The sequence below is a fragment of the Taudactylus pleione genome, unplaced genomic scaffold, assembly GCF_031769625.1.
Source record: "Taudactylus pleione unplaced genomic scaffold, aTauple2 ptg001314l, whole genome shotgun sequence".
NCBI classification, from domain to species: domain Eukaryota; kingdom Metazoa; phylum Chordata; class Amphibia; order Anura; family Myobatrachidae; genus Taudactylus; species Taudactylus pleione.
In genome coordinates this window covers 7408865-7426082 of record NW_028285714.1, presented here as the reverse complement: position 1 = coordinate 7426082, position 17218 = coordinate 7408865, and the positions used below count along the sequence as shown (strand labels likewise).

Genomic DNA, 17218 nt, shown 5'->3' with positions numbered 1-17218 from the left:
ACACCAGTACAATACAGGCCAAGATAAACAAAACAGATTCCTAATATAAATGTCTTTAAATAGATTTTTTATATCATAGAGCAGGGAAGAAAGTACAGTAGTCCATGGCTGTTTCTCTATTTCTCTTCATGGCTTCAAACAAAAGGCTCTTGTCTGGAGGAGGTGAGTATCAGTTACTTTTACATTCAGGTACACTCATGTTCATAGTTTAAAGACCCTACGGTGCTTACAACAGGCAACTCTTTGCTCTTGTGAAGAAGTAAGCAACTCACCCAACCCCTGTTTTTCATGTCCCACAGTTCAAGTATGCTGGATGGTACTTACAATTTATACCAAGCATGAAGTACTGTGGGCCTGATTCAGACTTGGGAATAGAGTGAGATATCACTCTCAACTATGAACATGAACGAACCATATTGCAATACAAGGGGTGTAAATACATATACTTTTTTACATGTGGGGTAAATACTGGCTGCTTTTGCATGTAGCCCACAAATAATGCACACCTTTATTATTACTCCACAATTTAAATGTCAGTTTGGAAACACTCCTCCCAAATCTAAATCTCTGCAAATTTTAAATCTGCCACACCTGCAGTGCAGCATGGTTTCACCAAGATGGTCAGTTGAGAGAGATATCTCACTCTATTTCCAAGTCTGAATCAGGCCCTGTGTCCATCATATGTGCACTCACTTAACTTATCCATGTAGTACTGATCACTTATTGCTCCTTCCTTGTTCTCTGCATACTTTGACAGCAACATGGACTCAATAGAAGATATCCACAAGCTAAAACGTGCAGCGAGCCAGGTTAACAAGTGTATAACAAACTTTTATGCACTCTAACTAATCTCTAAGTAACAATAGCACAGATTTGTCTGGGTCTGGGGGGTGCCACTGGTACACCCCCAGTCCTGGCAGTCCGGACTGCAGTCTTTAAGCAACAGTTGATCAGGTGCTAGAAAGGGGCAATGGTTTTTTGTGCTTTTTTGGTGAGGCTGAGGATTTTGATTTAATTCTGGAGGGTAAGAGGAGTAAGAATTTTCAAAGTAAGGCAGCAGATGTGATTTTAGGGGAGATATATCAAGCATTGCAGAATGATAAAGTGGAGTTAGATACAGTACTAACCAATCAGCTTCTAACTGTCATTTTACATGCTGTTTTTGATAAATGTCAGGAGCTGATTGGTTGGTACTTTGTACATGATCTCTTTCCACTTTGTCTCTCTCCAAAGCTTTGATAAACATTCCTTTTGGTGACAGAGGAAGATCAGTTTTAATTTTAGTGGCGATAGACCAGTGAGGGAATTGCCAAGTAGAATAAAGCTATAGCCATTGTAGTTGAGGAGGATAAGTTATTGAATTAATATTTAGGTAGGGCATATTTGGATTATGTTTCATAGGTGAAGGAAGCTGGATTTTGAGATCTAGTTGATGGTACTAGTGAAAGTGAGAGTAAATTCGACATTGGATTTAGGGATTTAATGAAACTGTGGGGTTAATGAGAATGGGGAATGGCTCTGGGAGGAATTCCAATAATGCATGCACAAACTGAGGGCCTGATTCAGCATGGATCACAATTGTGATTGCAGCTGTGTAATTGCATGCAAATGCAGCTGTAAAAGTATTCTGATGTCTGCCACCGCTCAACCAGCATAGAGACTCCCACTACTGCTTTCTCACATCCATGATACCTCGCAGCCCTGAGTATACATTGGTAACATCTTAGCACGTCTGCCCGATTCGCATAATTATAGCAGATCTGACCCGTCGCAGAAATTGCAAGTCTAGTCGCACGCAGTGAGTACTCAGGCTGCGTAGGCAATTACAGTGGATATTTTATGGCCACTGTAATGGCGTTCAAACAGACAGACACGTCTGCTTTTCTGCAATCACTCCCCCATCACCACCCCCATGAATGCTCATGGCCTGTCACTCACTCTGTGATGGATTCCTGTCTGCATGCGTAATCACAGTGCGATCGCCGCGCATGCACAGTGAGGTGCATATGCATGCGCAGTACACAGCAATCAGCTGATCTGCGTACACTGTTGCAATTGGATTAGGTGCTGAATACCCTTAGCATGAAACACAAAAACATAAATGCTACAATTACAAGAATCTTTAATAAAATATAAAGCATGAAATCTCAGTTGTCCTAACCTCCTTCAGAACTCACCAAAATTCAAATGAACTAATTTTTAGTAAGGTATGTTAATAATAATTAATCAACATTCTCATCAATACACACACATATTCCTTCTCATAATCTATTACATTTACAATAGAGTCAATTGTTTGTAGTGTAAATGATTAACACTACTAATCTCATTAGCCATCACCTAACAAATTTGCATTTTGCATTGTCATAAAAGCAATAATTGTATAGTGTGCATCATTAGACATCGTTAGTAAAGTATGTAAATGGAAATTGTTGCCAACTTGTGGTGTCATAGCATTGAAATATTTTCATTTTGACTTTCAATCCTATTGATTTTGTTTTAACTATCAATTATATACATTATAACTGTCTCTTGCTGTTACCAATAATAGGTATTATGTATACACCAATGACATCTGTTTATAACAAGATGACATTTATTGGCACATGTCAAGTCACATGAGAGATATTTCAAGGTGAATCTTAGTACAGTGACATATATGAAGGCAGCTAGATATTTTTATAAATAGCACCAGAGAAACATATGCCACAACAGTATTTTAATAGACAGCAGTGAAGAAAAGCCTTAACAGAAATTATTGCAAAATTTCCACATGATCTTACATGTCTATGTTATGTAACAAATACAGTTAACTATTTAAGATCTATTCAGTTCAATTATTGCTAAAAACAAGTAAATATAGAAACAAAATAGCTGTATGCGGATTGTTTCCCTAGTTAGTTTTAATAAAGAACTGAAGGTGCGGCACTCCCTTCAAAACAACCACAAGGAGCCCAAAGGTGATAGATCCTATCACCTTTGGGCACCGTGTGGTTTTTTTGAAGGGAGAGCCGCACCTTCAGTTCTTTATCTACCTCTTTGTGAGGGCACCCCTGCAGGATCTATTTTATCATCTGGAGTGCCAGACCTTGGTATACTATATATATATCGCTTTTAACTTTTTTTTTCTTAAGGGTGGGTAGGTCCAGATGTAGGTCCAGATATAAATAGCAACAGAGAAACATATGCCACAACAGTATTTTAATAGACAGCAGTGAAGAACAGCCTTAACAGAAATTATTGCAAAATTTCCACATGATCTTACATGTCTATGTTATGTAACAAATACAGTTAACTATTTAAGATCTATTCAGTTCAATTATTGCTAAAAACAAGTAAATATAGAAACAAAATAGCTGTATGCGGATTGTTTCCCTAGTTAGTTTTAATAAAGAACTGAAGCTGCGGCACTCCCTTCAAAACAACCACAAGGAGCCCAAAGGTGATAGATCCTATCAGCTTTGGGCACCGTGTGGTTTTTTTGAAGGGAGTGCCGCACCTTCAGTTCTTTATCTACCTCTTTGTGAGGGCACCCCTGCAGGATCTATTTTATCATCTGGAGTGCCAGACCTTGGTATACTATATATATATCGCTTTTAACTTTTTTTTCTTAAGGGTGGGTAGGTCCAGATGTAGTTAGAGTTAGGTGGCAGGATGGGTTACTCCTCTCCCAGGATGCCACCAAAACTATTGCCCACTGACTGATTATTTCTTGCCTTGACTACTGCAATCTTCTCCTCACTGGCCTCCCCCGCTCCCACATCTTTCCTCTCCAATCTGTACTGAATGCAGCCACTAGATTTATTTTCCTCTTCCGCTCCTTCACATCTGCTTCTCCTCTTTGCCAAGCCCTACACAGACTGTCCTTTCTATACTCTCTTCAAACTCCTCACCACAAGTACAAGATCCTCTCCAACTTTACTGCTCATTGCATCTTCAACCTCATCTCCATACTCCCTCCTGCCCTATCTGGTCCCCAAATGAACATCACCTTTCTTCTACTCTGGTTACCACATATCACTTCCGAATCCGAGATTTCTCCTGTGCTGTCCCCTTCCACCTCTGAAACAATCTCCCTTGTTCTAACAGACTATCTCTTAACCTGCATAGCTTCAGATGGCTATACAAAAGCATATCTGTTCACCACTTAACATCATCATCATCTGTAGCCTACCTCATTCTCCTGCCTCCTTCATCTCTCCCACTTTGGCTTCTTGACCTCAGCTCCCATTACACTGGCTCACTCCTTGTCTATCCATTTCTCTACCCCTGTCCCTCTAGATTGTAAGCTCCTATGGGTTGGGACCTCCTCCCTCTTGTTCTCACTACCTAATTCTCTACCACACCAGCATCACTCTACAATTCCTCTTTGGGCTCTCTGTCCCCACACTCCACTCCACTGTTTTCCCACCTCCTTCAGCGGCTCAAACTGTTGGTTGCGCTCATGCTAATGGATACAGGTTTCAGCTTAGGCTGAATATTCTTATTGCTTCAGTAGCTGTGTTGAGAGCTGTAGTGTTATTTGTTATTTGCTTTTACTGTAGTGTGCTGTTTACTGTATTGTGCTGTTTCACTGTGGACTGTCTTATTGTATGCCCTCTGTACAGTGCTGCAGACCACATGTGGCACCCAATAACTAAAGTAAATTATATAGTTTCTAAAAACAAATAAAAAAACATCCTCTAAGGTGGTGTTAATAAAAAAAAATCATTCAATTTACACATGGGAGCTATAGAAGAGGCTACCTCAAAATACAAAAAGAAGAAACAGCACTAAAAAAGCCTGAGAAATAAAGCTAACATTAAACTTTTAATAATGAAACATGATCTATAGTGTTAGCATTAGAGCCTAGGGGGTAAATTTACTAAAGTGTGAGTTTTTAGAAGTGAGTTTTAAAAGTGATGTTGCTCATAGCAACCAATCAGATTCTACAGTACTTAACATTTAACTAGCACCTTCTAGAAGATAATAGCTATAATCTGATTGGTTGCTATAGGCAACATCACTTTTAAAACTAACTTCTAAAAACTCTCACTTTAGTAAATTTACCCCTAGGAATCCATAACAATTCACCCATTTTAATATACAAATTTAAAATGAACATAAAATTGTAATAAGTGGGTCCAAAAAGCACAAAATAAAATGATTAGTAAATAGTGCTTTATGTTTCATGGGTCACACAGCTCAGTATGTCTCCCTACAGCTGTGGCACCACTCACAGTCTCCATCTCCTGCACCCAGCTGCAGAGATAGTGTTCGTCTAGACATGGCCACAGTGATCACACACTCGTGGTTGCAGGAGCTCACAGAACTCATTGCAACTATGCCTCCCCTGATATCTCTCCTACTCTCAGCATAAAGTTCTTGCCCGAGGTACCCAGTGATCAATCATCTGTCTCTGCAGGTGCTCACATGACTCAATGCAGCCACACCCCTCTTGCATTTTCTTATCTTTTCCCTCAGTAAATATACAGAAAACAAATAATGTGTATAAAGTGTTATTTTGTGCACTGAGTGGACTTACTGGTAAGTACTGTGAAATTCAGGGGAACTTCAGCTCGCAAAGCTAGATGCAGACACTGATGCGCGCTGCTATGCAGCAATTACAGTACTCCTATCAAACTTTCACAAGCAACAGTGATGGGTTATATGGTGATCCTCAATGGAACACCCATCTCTGCTGCCTTCTCACAGAGCTGTCCCATGAAAACGTTTTTGTTATTGAATTAGTGTTAAGTTTTATATACATTGTAAATAATAAGTTCTGATTCATTCAATTGAAAAACTAGCTATTTTATGGATTATACTATGTTTCTAAAAAAAAAAGATGATTTTCTAAAATTGTATTGGATAAGTTTTAAATAGATATTCTAGACCTAATTCAATCATAAAACAATGACAATTTCTGAGACATTTTTAAAAAAAATATTAAACAGTTAAGCTGAAAATTTTAAAAAGCAATGTTGATAATACTGTAGCAAAACATGGGTTGTTTTGCTAATAAAATCATTGTCCTTTAAAATTTGTGGCTTAAACACGAAAGGCAACGGTGGCTTTGTAAGCCGCTGCTTAGTAAATAATCTATTAAATACAGTTCTTACTATAAAAATATGCATAGACGCTCCAGAGTGTGCAAGAGTTTTGCAAAAGATGCTTGCAAATTGTAAGATGTCTCTGATGCAAATCCACCTGGACCAAAATGGAATTCAGGAATCCTGTCTCAAATTTGTATCTAATTTCCATGGATCCTTAGACACTATCCCTTATGCATATCTTTGTGTCTGTGGTATACAAAGGAATACGCTGGGGTAAAATACCTACTGCCATATCACTATGGGTTTTTTGATTTGGGTCAGGGACCCTTTGACTAGCATTATGAGCTTGGCGTGTGGATGAAGTTTGGGTGATTTAATAATGCCGTTCCTCATGGAGGTATACTAGCAGAAGAAGTCTGATGCTGGAGAATGGTATTGAGAACAGATGCAGACTAGCAGGAATAACTATGGCTGCAGCAAAATATAGAATGTTCAGAGCTAGAACATGATGCACAATTGAGGCAGGCTGCAATGAAATATGCTGTGAAGCAATACGGGAGCAAGTTTTCTGGAAAGCACTGGAGTGTTACGATCCTCTAGCAATTGCTAGGACAGAGATGGAGGTGTTGGAGATACATGACACATCGAAGAACAAACACAAGAAGTATAGTTAAATCATGGCAGTTTACTAAATAAATGATATGATGGACCAGTGAAAACACAACATGTCAATGGTGCAATAAGGAGCTGAAACCATAGGACAGTCAATAGAATATACTGTAGGTTTACAGTCCAAACTAAAGTTGTTAAATGGCCAGGAGGCCTAGCAGACAGCAATGCTTGAAACGTGGTGAAGAAGCAGGATAGCTGTATGGCCTGGAGAGCTCAGTAGATAGCGATGCTTGAACCGTGGTATAGAAGGAGGATAGCTGTATGGCCTGGAGGCTCTGTAGACAGCGATGCTTGAACTGTGGTATTGAAGCAGGATAGCTGTATGGCCTGGAGGGGCCTGCAGACAGCATGGTATAGAAGCAGGATAGCTGCATGGCCTGGAGGGCCCTGGAGACAGCGTTGCTTGGACCCAGGGTACTTGGGTCACTTAAAAGCCAGTGAGCAGAATACACTCAGCATGTAGAAAATATAGCTGGAAGTCTGGATGCACAGAGAGCAGCTTGCATAACCAAAAGTTCCACATGAAAACTCTATAGCCGACAGGGCGGTGACAGTCCAGGAAGTTCATATAGGATCAGCTACCAATCAGGCAACACTAGGAGGAAACATGTGAAATCCTCTGACGTCTGGGTCTCCTAGCAACCGGCAACCTAGAAGCATGGTCAGGAGCAGGAGGAATACTGGCAGGAGACAAGTCCTGGACTGGACTTGTAACATGGAGCTGAATGCTGTGAAGCAATACAAGAGCATGTTTTTTATGGATAACACTGGAGCTGAATGCTGTGAAGATGATGAAGAGATGTTGTTCTAGCAATGAATAGCCAGCAGTTCCTAATGTAAATAGGGTGCCCTTAGAACTGATAGGCTGGATGAATCATGTGACCAGAGTTGCTAAAGACTGGTTTGTCACAGTGGATCATGTGATACTGTCCAAGATGGAAGCATGATGCAGAACATCAGGACCTATGCATTACAGATGAGTTCTCAGAGATGCCACAGGCAGCCATCAGGGATACAAAGAGCAGTAAGGTGCCACCGCCTTGACCCAGTAACAGGGATCCAAACCCCAAAGTGGGACATGTTTAGTACAAATATGGATTGGGAAATGAAAGTGGCTCCATATAGGCAAGACCAAATAAAAACTGTAGACAGGGGCCATAAAGTAGGCAGGATTAGCAGAAAATCCTATCCACAACAGTGGCCAATGCAACATGTTAGGTGGAGTTACAGCAACAGGAGTAGCCTGTCACAGTAGGTAGTTGGAGAAAACATGTAGGGAACACACATTAATTAAGTGAGCTGGGCCACATAATGCAGCAGCAGGACTTTCCCAAGATTAACTACAGATAGTAGTTGAGTTTTAGAAAGTCCTGGCTGTGGGATGAAACCTGTTCATTGTAAATTAGATCACTATTAATGGGGTCTCATCCACTGCTAATCTTCTAACTTTTACCTTGCAGTGTAAAAAAACCCCATCACATTACCTCTGCCTAATATACTAGCAACAACTATTCAATGCAGAGAGAATCCCAGTGACCACCAAACAGCACAGGTAGCATCCATGTGATAATTTATGGATTACAGATAATATTATTACCTTCATTAGGGCAACACCCCCTGAAAGATCTTGAGGCATTTGACATGATAAATTTGGCCTACATCTGAAATGTGTCTTCAAGCCATATGAGTTAAAGCAGCCAGCTTATTTGATATGGGCCAATCACCTTTGCAGTTAAATAGTGGAACTGTGAACTGCAGAACTCAAGAAGTTCTTGCCACTGAATTACACTGTGATAGCAGTGATCCACATAAAACAGTTTTCGCTTCGAGGTGAACATGTTTTTGAAGACTGATATCAACAATTAACAAGTTCAGACATACATTGGGATGACATTCAGAGCCTGCCTTGTAAGTTCTTCAACTTCTCGATGGTACATCTAGCTTCAGCACTCAGATCATCTTGTGGTCCATAAGGGACTAAAGGGTAAATGCACTGATGGACTGGGGCATGAAACTCCCACCAAGGGAATGTAATCATAGCGGCCCACGACAGGTCTGGGGGGGGGGCCACCGGTATTTTTCCTGGAATCCCGTTTTGCCAGTCCTACCCTGGGTAAATATATAAAACTGTAGTTTATCTCTTCTCTATTAGACCTTCTGTTTTGCCACTTGTCATAGCAAGAATGAGTACCAAGATGCATTAATATATGTTGGAGTGGTTGTGGTTGTTCGAAATAATCATTCCTCAGACATTCTCATCACCTTTTGTATCGCACCAGGAATACACTGATGCTAGGTCATCAAATAAAATAGATATTAGTTGGGTCCCGTGAGACTTTCCATTTGGATTATATTCACATAGATCTGCGGAAATTCCTTTTTTTTTTGTGCGCACCCCCTAAACAGATGAAAAGGGAGAATAAAATCTTTATTTTAAGGTAAAAACTATGGGACAAAGGGCCCAATTCAGACCTGCTCGCTAGGATGCATTTGCACGCAGACAGCCGATGTTTGCATTCTACGTACGCATCGTAGTGCAAGTGCGCGAACCAGTCCGAGCAATCGGGAAGCGTTCACTCGCTGTGCATAGACAGCCCGGCAGAATGAGTGACAGGAGAAGACATTTGTGGGTGGTGACAGGGGCTGGGCGCTAGAAATGGGGGAAGTGGAGGTGCAACAGCAGGCGAGCATCTTAACGCCATTTCAGAGGTGAGCATAATTAAGAGGCAGCGTCATAGTACATGTCACTTGGCTGAATTTTACACTGAAGCGCTCGCAGTGCTTGTGGTAGGGTATGGTCAATCACAAGTGCTGCTTATGCATCCGATGGTACACAATGTTACCGATGGTTGCATCGAACCCAAAGTGCAGAACCTCTGGTACAACCCTCCCAATGAATAAACATGCATTTGTAGAGGTTTAAATAGCACCATTTGCCCAATAAAAACATGTCAGTTTTCAGTTGAATTTCTAAAAAAAGGCTTAATAACGGTTTAAATGAGGAGGTATGCGGAGGTGTAAATGATGTAGGACAGGTATGCGGAGGTGTAAATGATGTGGGACAGGTATGGTGAGATGTAAATGACGTAGGACAGGTATGGTGAGATGTAAATGATGTGGGACAGGTATGCGGAGGTGTAAATAATGAAGGACAGGTATGCATAGGTGTACATGATGTGTGACAGGTATGTGGAGGTGTAAATAATGGACAGGTGTGTGGAGGTGTAAATGATGTGGGACAGGTATGGTGAGATGTAAGTGATGTGGGACAGGTATGGTGAGATGTAAATGATGTGGGACAGGTATGGTGAGATGTAAATGATGTAGGACAGGTATGGTGAGATTTTAATGATGTGGGACAGATATGGTGAGATGTAAATGATTTGGGGCAGGTATGAGGAGATGTAAATGATGTGGGACAGGTATGGTGAGATGTAAATGATTTGGGGTAGGTATGAGGAGGTGTAAATTATGTGTGACAGGTTTCTGGAGGTATTGTATTGATGGGAGAGGGGTTTTTGAACGTCAGATGAGAGGTAAAAGTGTTTATTACAACCTTTTACATACTTGTATGAAAACACTGAAAATTACTACACAGACATTTTTCTGTAGCCCAAAAATGCTGGACCTACATCAATTAATTTGCTGAAAATACACTTGCTTGGTACCATTTTCCAACTGAAAATACAAAGTGAAAAATCAGACATTTCACACCTTTTAAAAACCTCCAGTACTTTCCTTATGGCCACTAACAGCCTATTATATGGCCCTACCATTCCAGTTGCCATGTTTTGGGGTACAGGATGATTCCCCCACTTTTTCATGCACTTCTCCTAGGTCACATTTTGAAGAAAAGTTTTGCAACCTTAACTGCAAGTACCGCAAATTGGCATTTCTAATTGAATCCCGAATTTCTAAGGTGCCGACATTCTAGCGATGTATGCGAGTTTCACACAAAATTTCTTTACTAATTTAGGACTACTCACTGTTTTGATAAGATTTTTGTGACCTTTACATCAAAACATGTCTTTTCATATTAAGTACAGCCCTATAGCTCATGTAAATTATTTCTTCCCAAAACATAAAATGTTTCTACCTTCAGTTCAATAATATACCTAATCCTTAATTTGCAAGGAACAACCTCAGTTGGTTCAACACCTCCCATTGTCTGACACAAATGGTTAAATCACTGCTGACAATGCTATAGCAGCCCGCAAGTCCATGTTTCCTTAAACTATGTGAACTTTGGCAAAAATAGGCTTGTGACACAACAACATTTCCATTGTGTTTTGATACTTTAGAAGTTCATAAAGATGACTTCTGTATCACAATGTTCCATGTCTTCTCCGAGAGACCTCTTGAAAACCAGTAACATGTGGGTATGTGCAGGGCTGTCTTAACAGCAGTGTGGGTCCTGGGCAAAGCAATGCACTGGGGCCTTACCCACCCATTGTGCCACCAGTAGTAAGCCCCTTATATAGTGCCCCCAGTAGTAGTACCCCCAATGCAGTTTCCCCAGTAGTGGTACCCCTTAAGCAGTGCCCTTTAAATAGTGGCCCCAGTTGTAGTCCCCCCTATGCAGTACCCACAGTATTGCCCTTTATATAGAGCCCCCAGTAGTGGTATCCTGATGCGGTGCCCCCAGTGGTAGTCCCCCCTATGCAGTGCCCCTAGTAGTAGTCCCCTCCCCTTGTACTGCCCTCTGTTAGTTGTCCCCCCCTTCTACTGCCCCTAGTAGTTGTCCCACCCTTGTACTGTCCATAGAAGTTGTACCCCTCTTGTACTGCCCCTAGTACTTGTCCCCCCCCTTGTAGTGCCCCCAGTAGTAGACCCCCCTTGTAGTTTCCCCAGTAGTAGTTCCCCCCATGTATTGCCCCAAGTAGTAGACCCCCCTTGTAGAGTCCCCAATAGTAGTTCCCCTTTGTATTGCCCCCAGTAGTAGACCCCCCTTGTAGTGCCCCCAGTAGTAGACCCCCATTGTATTTCCCCCAGTAGCAGTTCCCCCCCTTCTATTGCCACCAGTAGTAGTTCCATTGCCCCCAGTAGTAGTTTCCCCCTTGTATTGCCCCTAGTAGTAGTTTCCCGCTTGTATTGCCCCCAGTAGTAGACCCCCCTTGTATTGCCCCCAGTAGTAGTTCCCCCCTTGTATTGCCCCCAGTAGTAGTCCCCCCTTGTATTGCCCCCAGTAGTAGTCCCCCTTTGCATTGCCCGCAGTAGTAGTTCCCCCTTGGTATTGCCCCCAGTAGTAGTTCCCCCCTTGGTATTTCCCCCAGTAGTAGTCCCCCCTTGAATTACCCCCAGTAGTAGTCCCCCTTGTATTGCCCCAAGTAGTAGTTCCCCCAATGCAGTTTCCCCAGTAGTGGTAATCCATATGCAATGCCCCATACAGTATATAGTGCCCCCAGCAGTAGACCCCCCATGCCGTGTCCAAATAGTGGTAATTGTAGTCCCCCTATGCAGTACCCCCAGTATTGCCCTTTATATAGAGCCTCCAGGAGTGGTATCCCGATGCAGTGCCCCCAGTGGTAGTCCCCCCCTATGCAGTGCCCCTAGTAGTAGTTCCCTCCCCTTGTACTGCCCCTAGTAGTTGTCCCCCCCTTGTACTGTCCCTAGCTGTTGACCCCCCTTCTACTGCCCCTAGTAGTTGTCCCACCCTTGTACTATCCATAGTAGTTGTCCCCCTCTTGTACTGCCCCTAGTAGTTGTCCCCCCCTTGTAGTGCCCCCAGTAGTAGACCCCCCCTTGAGGTTTCCCCAGTAGTAGTTCCCCATGTATTGCCCCCAGTAGTAGACCCCAATTGTAGTGTCCACAATAGTAGTTCCCCCTTTGTATTGTCCCCAGTAGTAGACCCCTCTTGTAGTGCCCCCAGTAGTAGACCCCCCTGTGCCCCCAGTAGTAGACCCCCTTTGTGTTTCCCCCAGCTGTACTTCCCTCCCTTGTATTGCCACCAGTAGTAGTTCCATTGCCCCCAGTAGTAGTTTCCCCCTTGTATGCCCCCAGTAGTAGACCCCCCTTGTATTGCCCCCAGTAGTAGTTAACCCCTTTTATTGCCCCCAGTAGTAGTTCCCCTCCTTGTATTGCCCCCAGTAGTAGTCCCCTCCTTGTATTGCCCCCAGTAGTAGTTCCCCCCTTGGTAATGCCCCCAGTAGTAGTTCCCCCTTGGTATTTCCCCCAGTAGTAGTCCCCCCCTTGTATTGCCCCCAGTAGTAGTCCCCCTTGTATAGCCCCCAGTAGTATTTCCCCCAATGCAGTTTCCCCAGTAGTGGTACTCCATATGCAATGCCCCATACAGTATATAGTGCCCCCAGCAGTGGACCCCCCATGCCGTGCCCCCAATAGTGGTAATTGTAGTCCCCCTATGCAGTACCCCCAGTATTGCCCTTTATATAGAGCCCCCAGTAGTGGTCCCCCAATGCAGTACCCCCAGTGGTAGTCCCCCCCTATGCAGTGCCCCTAGTATTAGTCCCCTCCCCATGTGCTGCCCCTAGTAGTTGTCCCCGCCCCTTGTACTGCCCCTAGTAGTTGTCCCCACCCTTGTACTGCCCCTAATAGTTGTCCCCCCCTTCTACTGCCCCTAGTAGTTGTCCCACCCTTGTTTTTCCATTGCCCCCAGAAGTAGTCCCCCCTTGTTTTGCCCCCAGTAGTAGTTTCCCCCTTGTATTGCCCCCAGTAGTAGTCCCCCCTTGTATTGCCCCCAGTAGTAGTTTCCCCCTTGTATTGACCCCAGTAGTAGTCCCCCCTTGTATTGCCCCCAGTAGTAGTCCCCCCTTGTATTGCCCCCAGTAGTAGTCCCCCCTTGTATTGCCCCCAGTAGTAGTCCTCCCCCTTGTATTGCCCCCAGTAGTAGTTCCTCTCTTGTATTGCCAACAGTAGACACACACATAATACAAATAAAAAATAAACACTTACCTGGATCCCCGCCGCTGCCATTTGCTTCTCCATCCATCCTCCCGGGCCAGGCCGCTCTGCATTATGGGAGAGACGTCATGACGTCTCTCCCATTACCCACTGTGGATGCTGAAGGATGCCCGGCTCCGGCAGTGGGAGCAGCAGCTGATGAGAGTCTGTGTTACTCTCATCAGCTGCTAAAACAAACACACAGCTGATGGCGCCGGCAACTCCGTCCGGTCAGTGCTACACACGCTGTGCACCTGTGTCACAGAGACACAGACTGCCTGCAGCTGCATACCGGAGGGGGGGTCATTTGTCACGGGGGGGGGGGAAAGGTGTCAGACTAGTGCTTAGAGAAAAAAAAACATTTACTAACAGGCAGTGGCTGCAGGGGGCTGGAGGGCCCCTTGAAGCTTTGGGCCCTTGGGCAACTGCCCTTAAAGCCCAATGGAAGAGACGGCCCTGGGTATGTGTGACACCAATGGGGGACAGTGTGTGACTTCAACAGGTGCCTGACCTGGTCCCAGAATTCTAAAAGTATGACTGAGGGCCAAATGTACTAAGCTCTGAACAGTGATAAACTAGAGAGTGATAAACCACCACACAGTCTGTAAGATGACAGTTAGGAGCTGAGTGGCTGGTGGTTTATCACTCTCCAGCTTATAGTGAATAAACTAGGGCTAAATATGTTTGCCAGCAAAAATTATACACTATTCTAGTGTATCCCTTTTTTTTCAAAAGTGTGAATAATAAAAATACAATTCTAACTGTGACTCGTTAACTTTGTGATTTAGATATTTCAGAAATATTTTCAATAAAATCCTATAATAAATTATATTAATTGTTATATATTTTCATTTTTGAAAGATTTTTTTGATAAAGTTTACATTTCTCCAGTGACCACTAGCTCATTTTACTGCTTTTGTTAACAAAGTGCCAATACTAATATTGTCATTTTATCTTTATTTTTTCACTTTGTTTTTCCTAATGCAGCAGACCATTTAGGAATTGAATTCATGGGTAAGTAAATGTTTCATTTTTCTTTACATTTCCTACAGTATGTGATGGACAGTTTACTAACGAGCAGTGTGTCTTAGCAATAATATCAGTACTGTAAGTGTTATTTTACTAAATAATTTTAGAAGCCTAAACGAGTATGACCTTTCTGTGGAGGCTTTATAATGATAATAGTTTGATTGCAGAATTATTTTAGCAATGGAAGTCTAACTGAAATATCTTCAATTGCCTTGCTAGATGTGTGAACATGTTGAAGAAGCTGAAAATCAATAATAAGTTGCATTGTCACTTTTGACTAGACAAATTTTGTCCACTTCATAGAAAACTGTAAATGTAAAAGTTTGTAGACTATATTAGAATATAATTTAAATGTGTATAATGTGTGTGCTATGCATATTTAAAAAAACATTGGATTATACTTACCGATAATTCCGTTTCTTTGAGAGACTCCATGGCAGCCTACACCTTGGGAATAGGACCTGTTCCCCCTAGTATAGACAGGAAGTTTTTTCAGGGACCTTCCCCTCACTGTATAAAATCCAGCCCCTTCCTCTGGTCCCCTGTCTTTTTGAGAGTCTCCCTGTAATCGGTTACTACAAAAAACTCTAAAGGGAGGGTAATTATGGGCTGCCATGAAGTCTATCGAAGAAACTGAATTATCAGTAAGTATAATCTGATGTTTTCTTCTTCATTCCTCCATGGCAGCCTACATCTTGGGACATACCAAAGCTAAAACTATGTGGGGGGGCAATAACCAAACCTCATAATATCTGCATATCAAAAATGTATTGAAGTGCTTTGTGAGGCACATTATTTCCAAAACAAGAATCTGACAGAGCTAATGCATAGTGAGAAGTGAATGTATGTATTGGTGACCATGCCGCTGCTTTGTAAATTTCTTCCACCAAAACATTTGCCTTCTTTGTCAAATAAGTAGCTATGGCCCTAGTCAAGTATGCTCTAAGGATCTCTGGTACTATAAGCCCTTCTTTATTGTAGGCCAAGATAATAACTTCTTTTATCCATCTTGCAATAGTCTGTTTAGTAGGACTATGGCCTTGTCTAATTCCATATGGTAAAACAAATAGATGCTTTGCTCTCCTGAAGCCGCTTACTCTCTGAAGGTAGATTGAAATAGCTCTGACCAGATCCAATGTATGCAATTTTTTCTCCTTGTTGTCTTTTGGTTGAGGGTAAAAAGCTGGTAACACGGATTCTTGATTAAGGTGAAAAGATGAAACCGCTTTTGGCACAAACTCTGGATTTGTTCTTAATATTATTCTGTCTGGCCTAATATTCAAATATGGCTCCTCTGTCCACAAGGCCTGCAATTCACTCACGTGTCTTGCTGATGTTATTGCAATTAGGAAAATTACTTTCAATGTTAGATGTTTAAGGGACACTTCTTCTAAAGGCTCGAATGGTGTCACCATAAACTTTTTCAGGACTAAATTTAAGTCCCACAGAGCTGTAACGGATTTAACTTGTGAACACATTCTTTTAATTGCTTGACAGAATCTCTTCACTAGTTCATGATCTGCTAATTTCTTGTCTAGAAGTACACTGAGAGCTGATATCTTTATTTTGACTGTTGAGACTGCCAGCCCTTTAATAAATCCTTCATGTAGAAACTGCAATATCTGTGGTGTTGCACTTTCCTTGCCTCAGCTTCATTTCCCATAAATGAAATAAACGTTCTCCAGATCCTGTAATATATCTGTGAAGAATTATTCTTTATTGCCTTCAACAGGGTCTATATCACCTGCACTGAAAGCCCTTTCTGCTCTAATATCTTCCTCTCAATCTCCAGACTGCAAAATTGAGTACTGCTGGGTTCTGATGTGATAACGGACCCTATTTTAACATGTCTTGTCTGACATGTTTAACATGATGATAAGACATCTTTAACATGCCTTATCATCTCTAATGCTGTCGACAACCAGACTCTTCTGGGCCAGTAAGGCAAGATCGCTATTACCTCCACTTGCTCCTGTCTCACCTTCTTTAATATCCGATATATTAGTGGGAAAGGTGAAAAGACATATGCTAGGCGAAACTTCCATTTTGTGAGAAGACATCTATACCGATTGTCCCTGGTACTTGATTTCTTGAAAAGAACTGAGGTCTTATTATTATTTCCTGAAATATATCTATATTCAGTTCCCATTCTCCCTGGAAAAATCTGTTTCCTGCTCAGGAAGTCTGCTATCACAATTTCCTTGCCTGCCACATGAAGTGCTGAAAGGGAAAGTAGGTACTTTTCCGCCCAGTTTATAATTTTTGAAACTTCATGATGTCTGAGAATACTCTTACATGAGCCCCTTTCAGTTGTTCTTAGAAGTACTGTATTGCTTTCCACACACCTCTTATTTCTCTTCAATTTGAGGAAAATAGCCTTTCCCATGGAGTCCAGCGACCTTGTGATACATGTGCTCCCCATCCTAACTGCTTCTGTCGTCAATACTAGGTATTGTATTTGCAGCAATAGTGTTGATCTGTTTTTTAGATTTACACTCTTGTACCAATCTAGGGATTTTCTTGTGTCCTGTCTCAACCGTATGTGATGATAAAGAGGCATTTTATTTCTGGATGAATTTTAGAAT

At 42.2% G+C, this 17218-nt stretch overlaps 1 protein-coding gene across 3 annotated transcripts in view; it reads left to right on the top strand.

Annotated features, from left to right (window-relative positions):
- NRG3 (neuregulin 3) overlaps positions 1 to 17218 on the top strand; it is a 944800-nt gene that overhangs the window by 728598 nt on the left and 198984 nt on the right. For 2 of the 3 annotated variants that reach the window (XM_088463067.1, XM_088463065.1), the window contains exon 4: positions 14592 to 14618. The exons of the other annotated variant lie outside the window; for it this stretch is intronic. In XM_088463067.1, coding sequence (XP_088319193.1) covers positions 14592 to 14618 — 27 coding nt within the window. The remainder of the gene's footprint in view (positions 1 to 14591; positions 14619 to 17218) is intronic. 3 annotated transcript variants of the gene reach the window in all.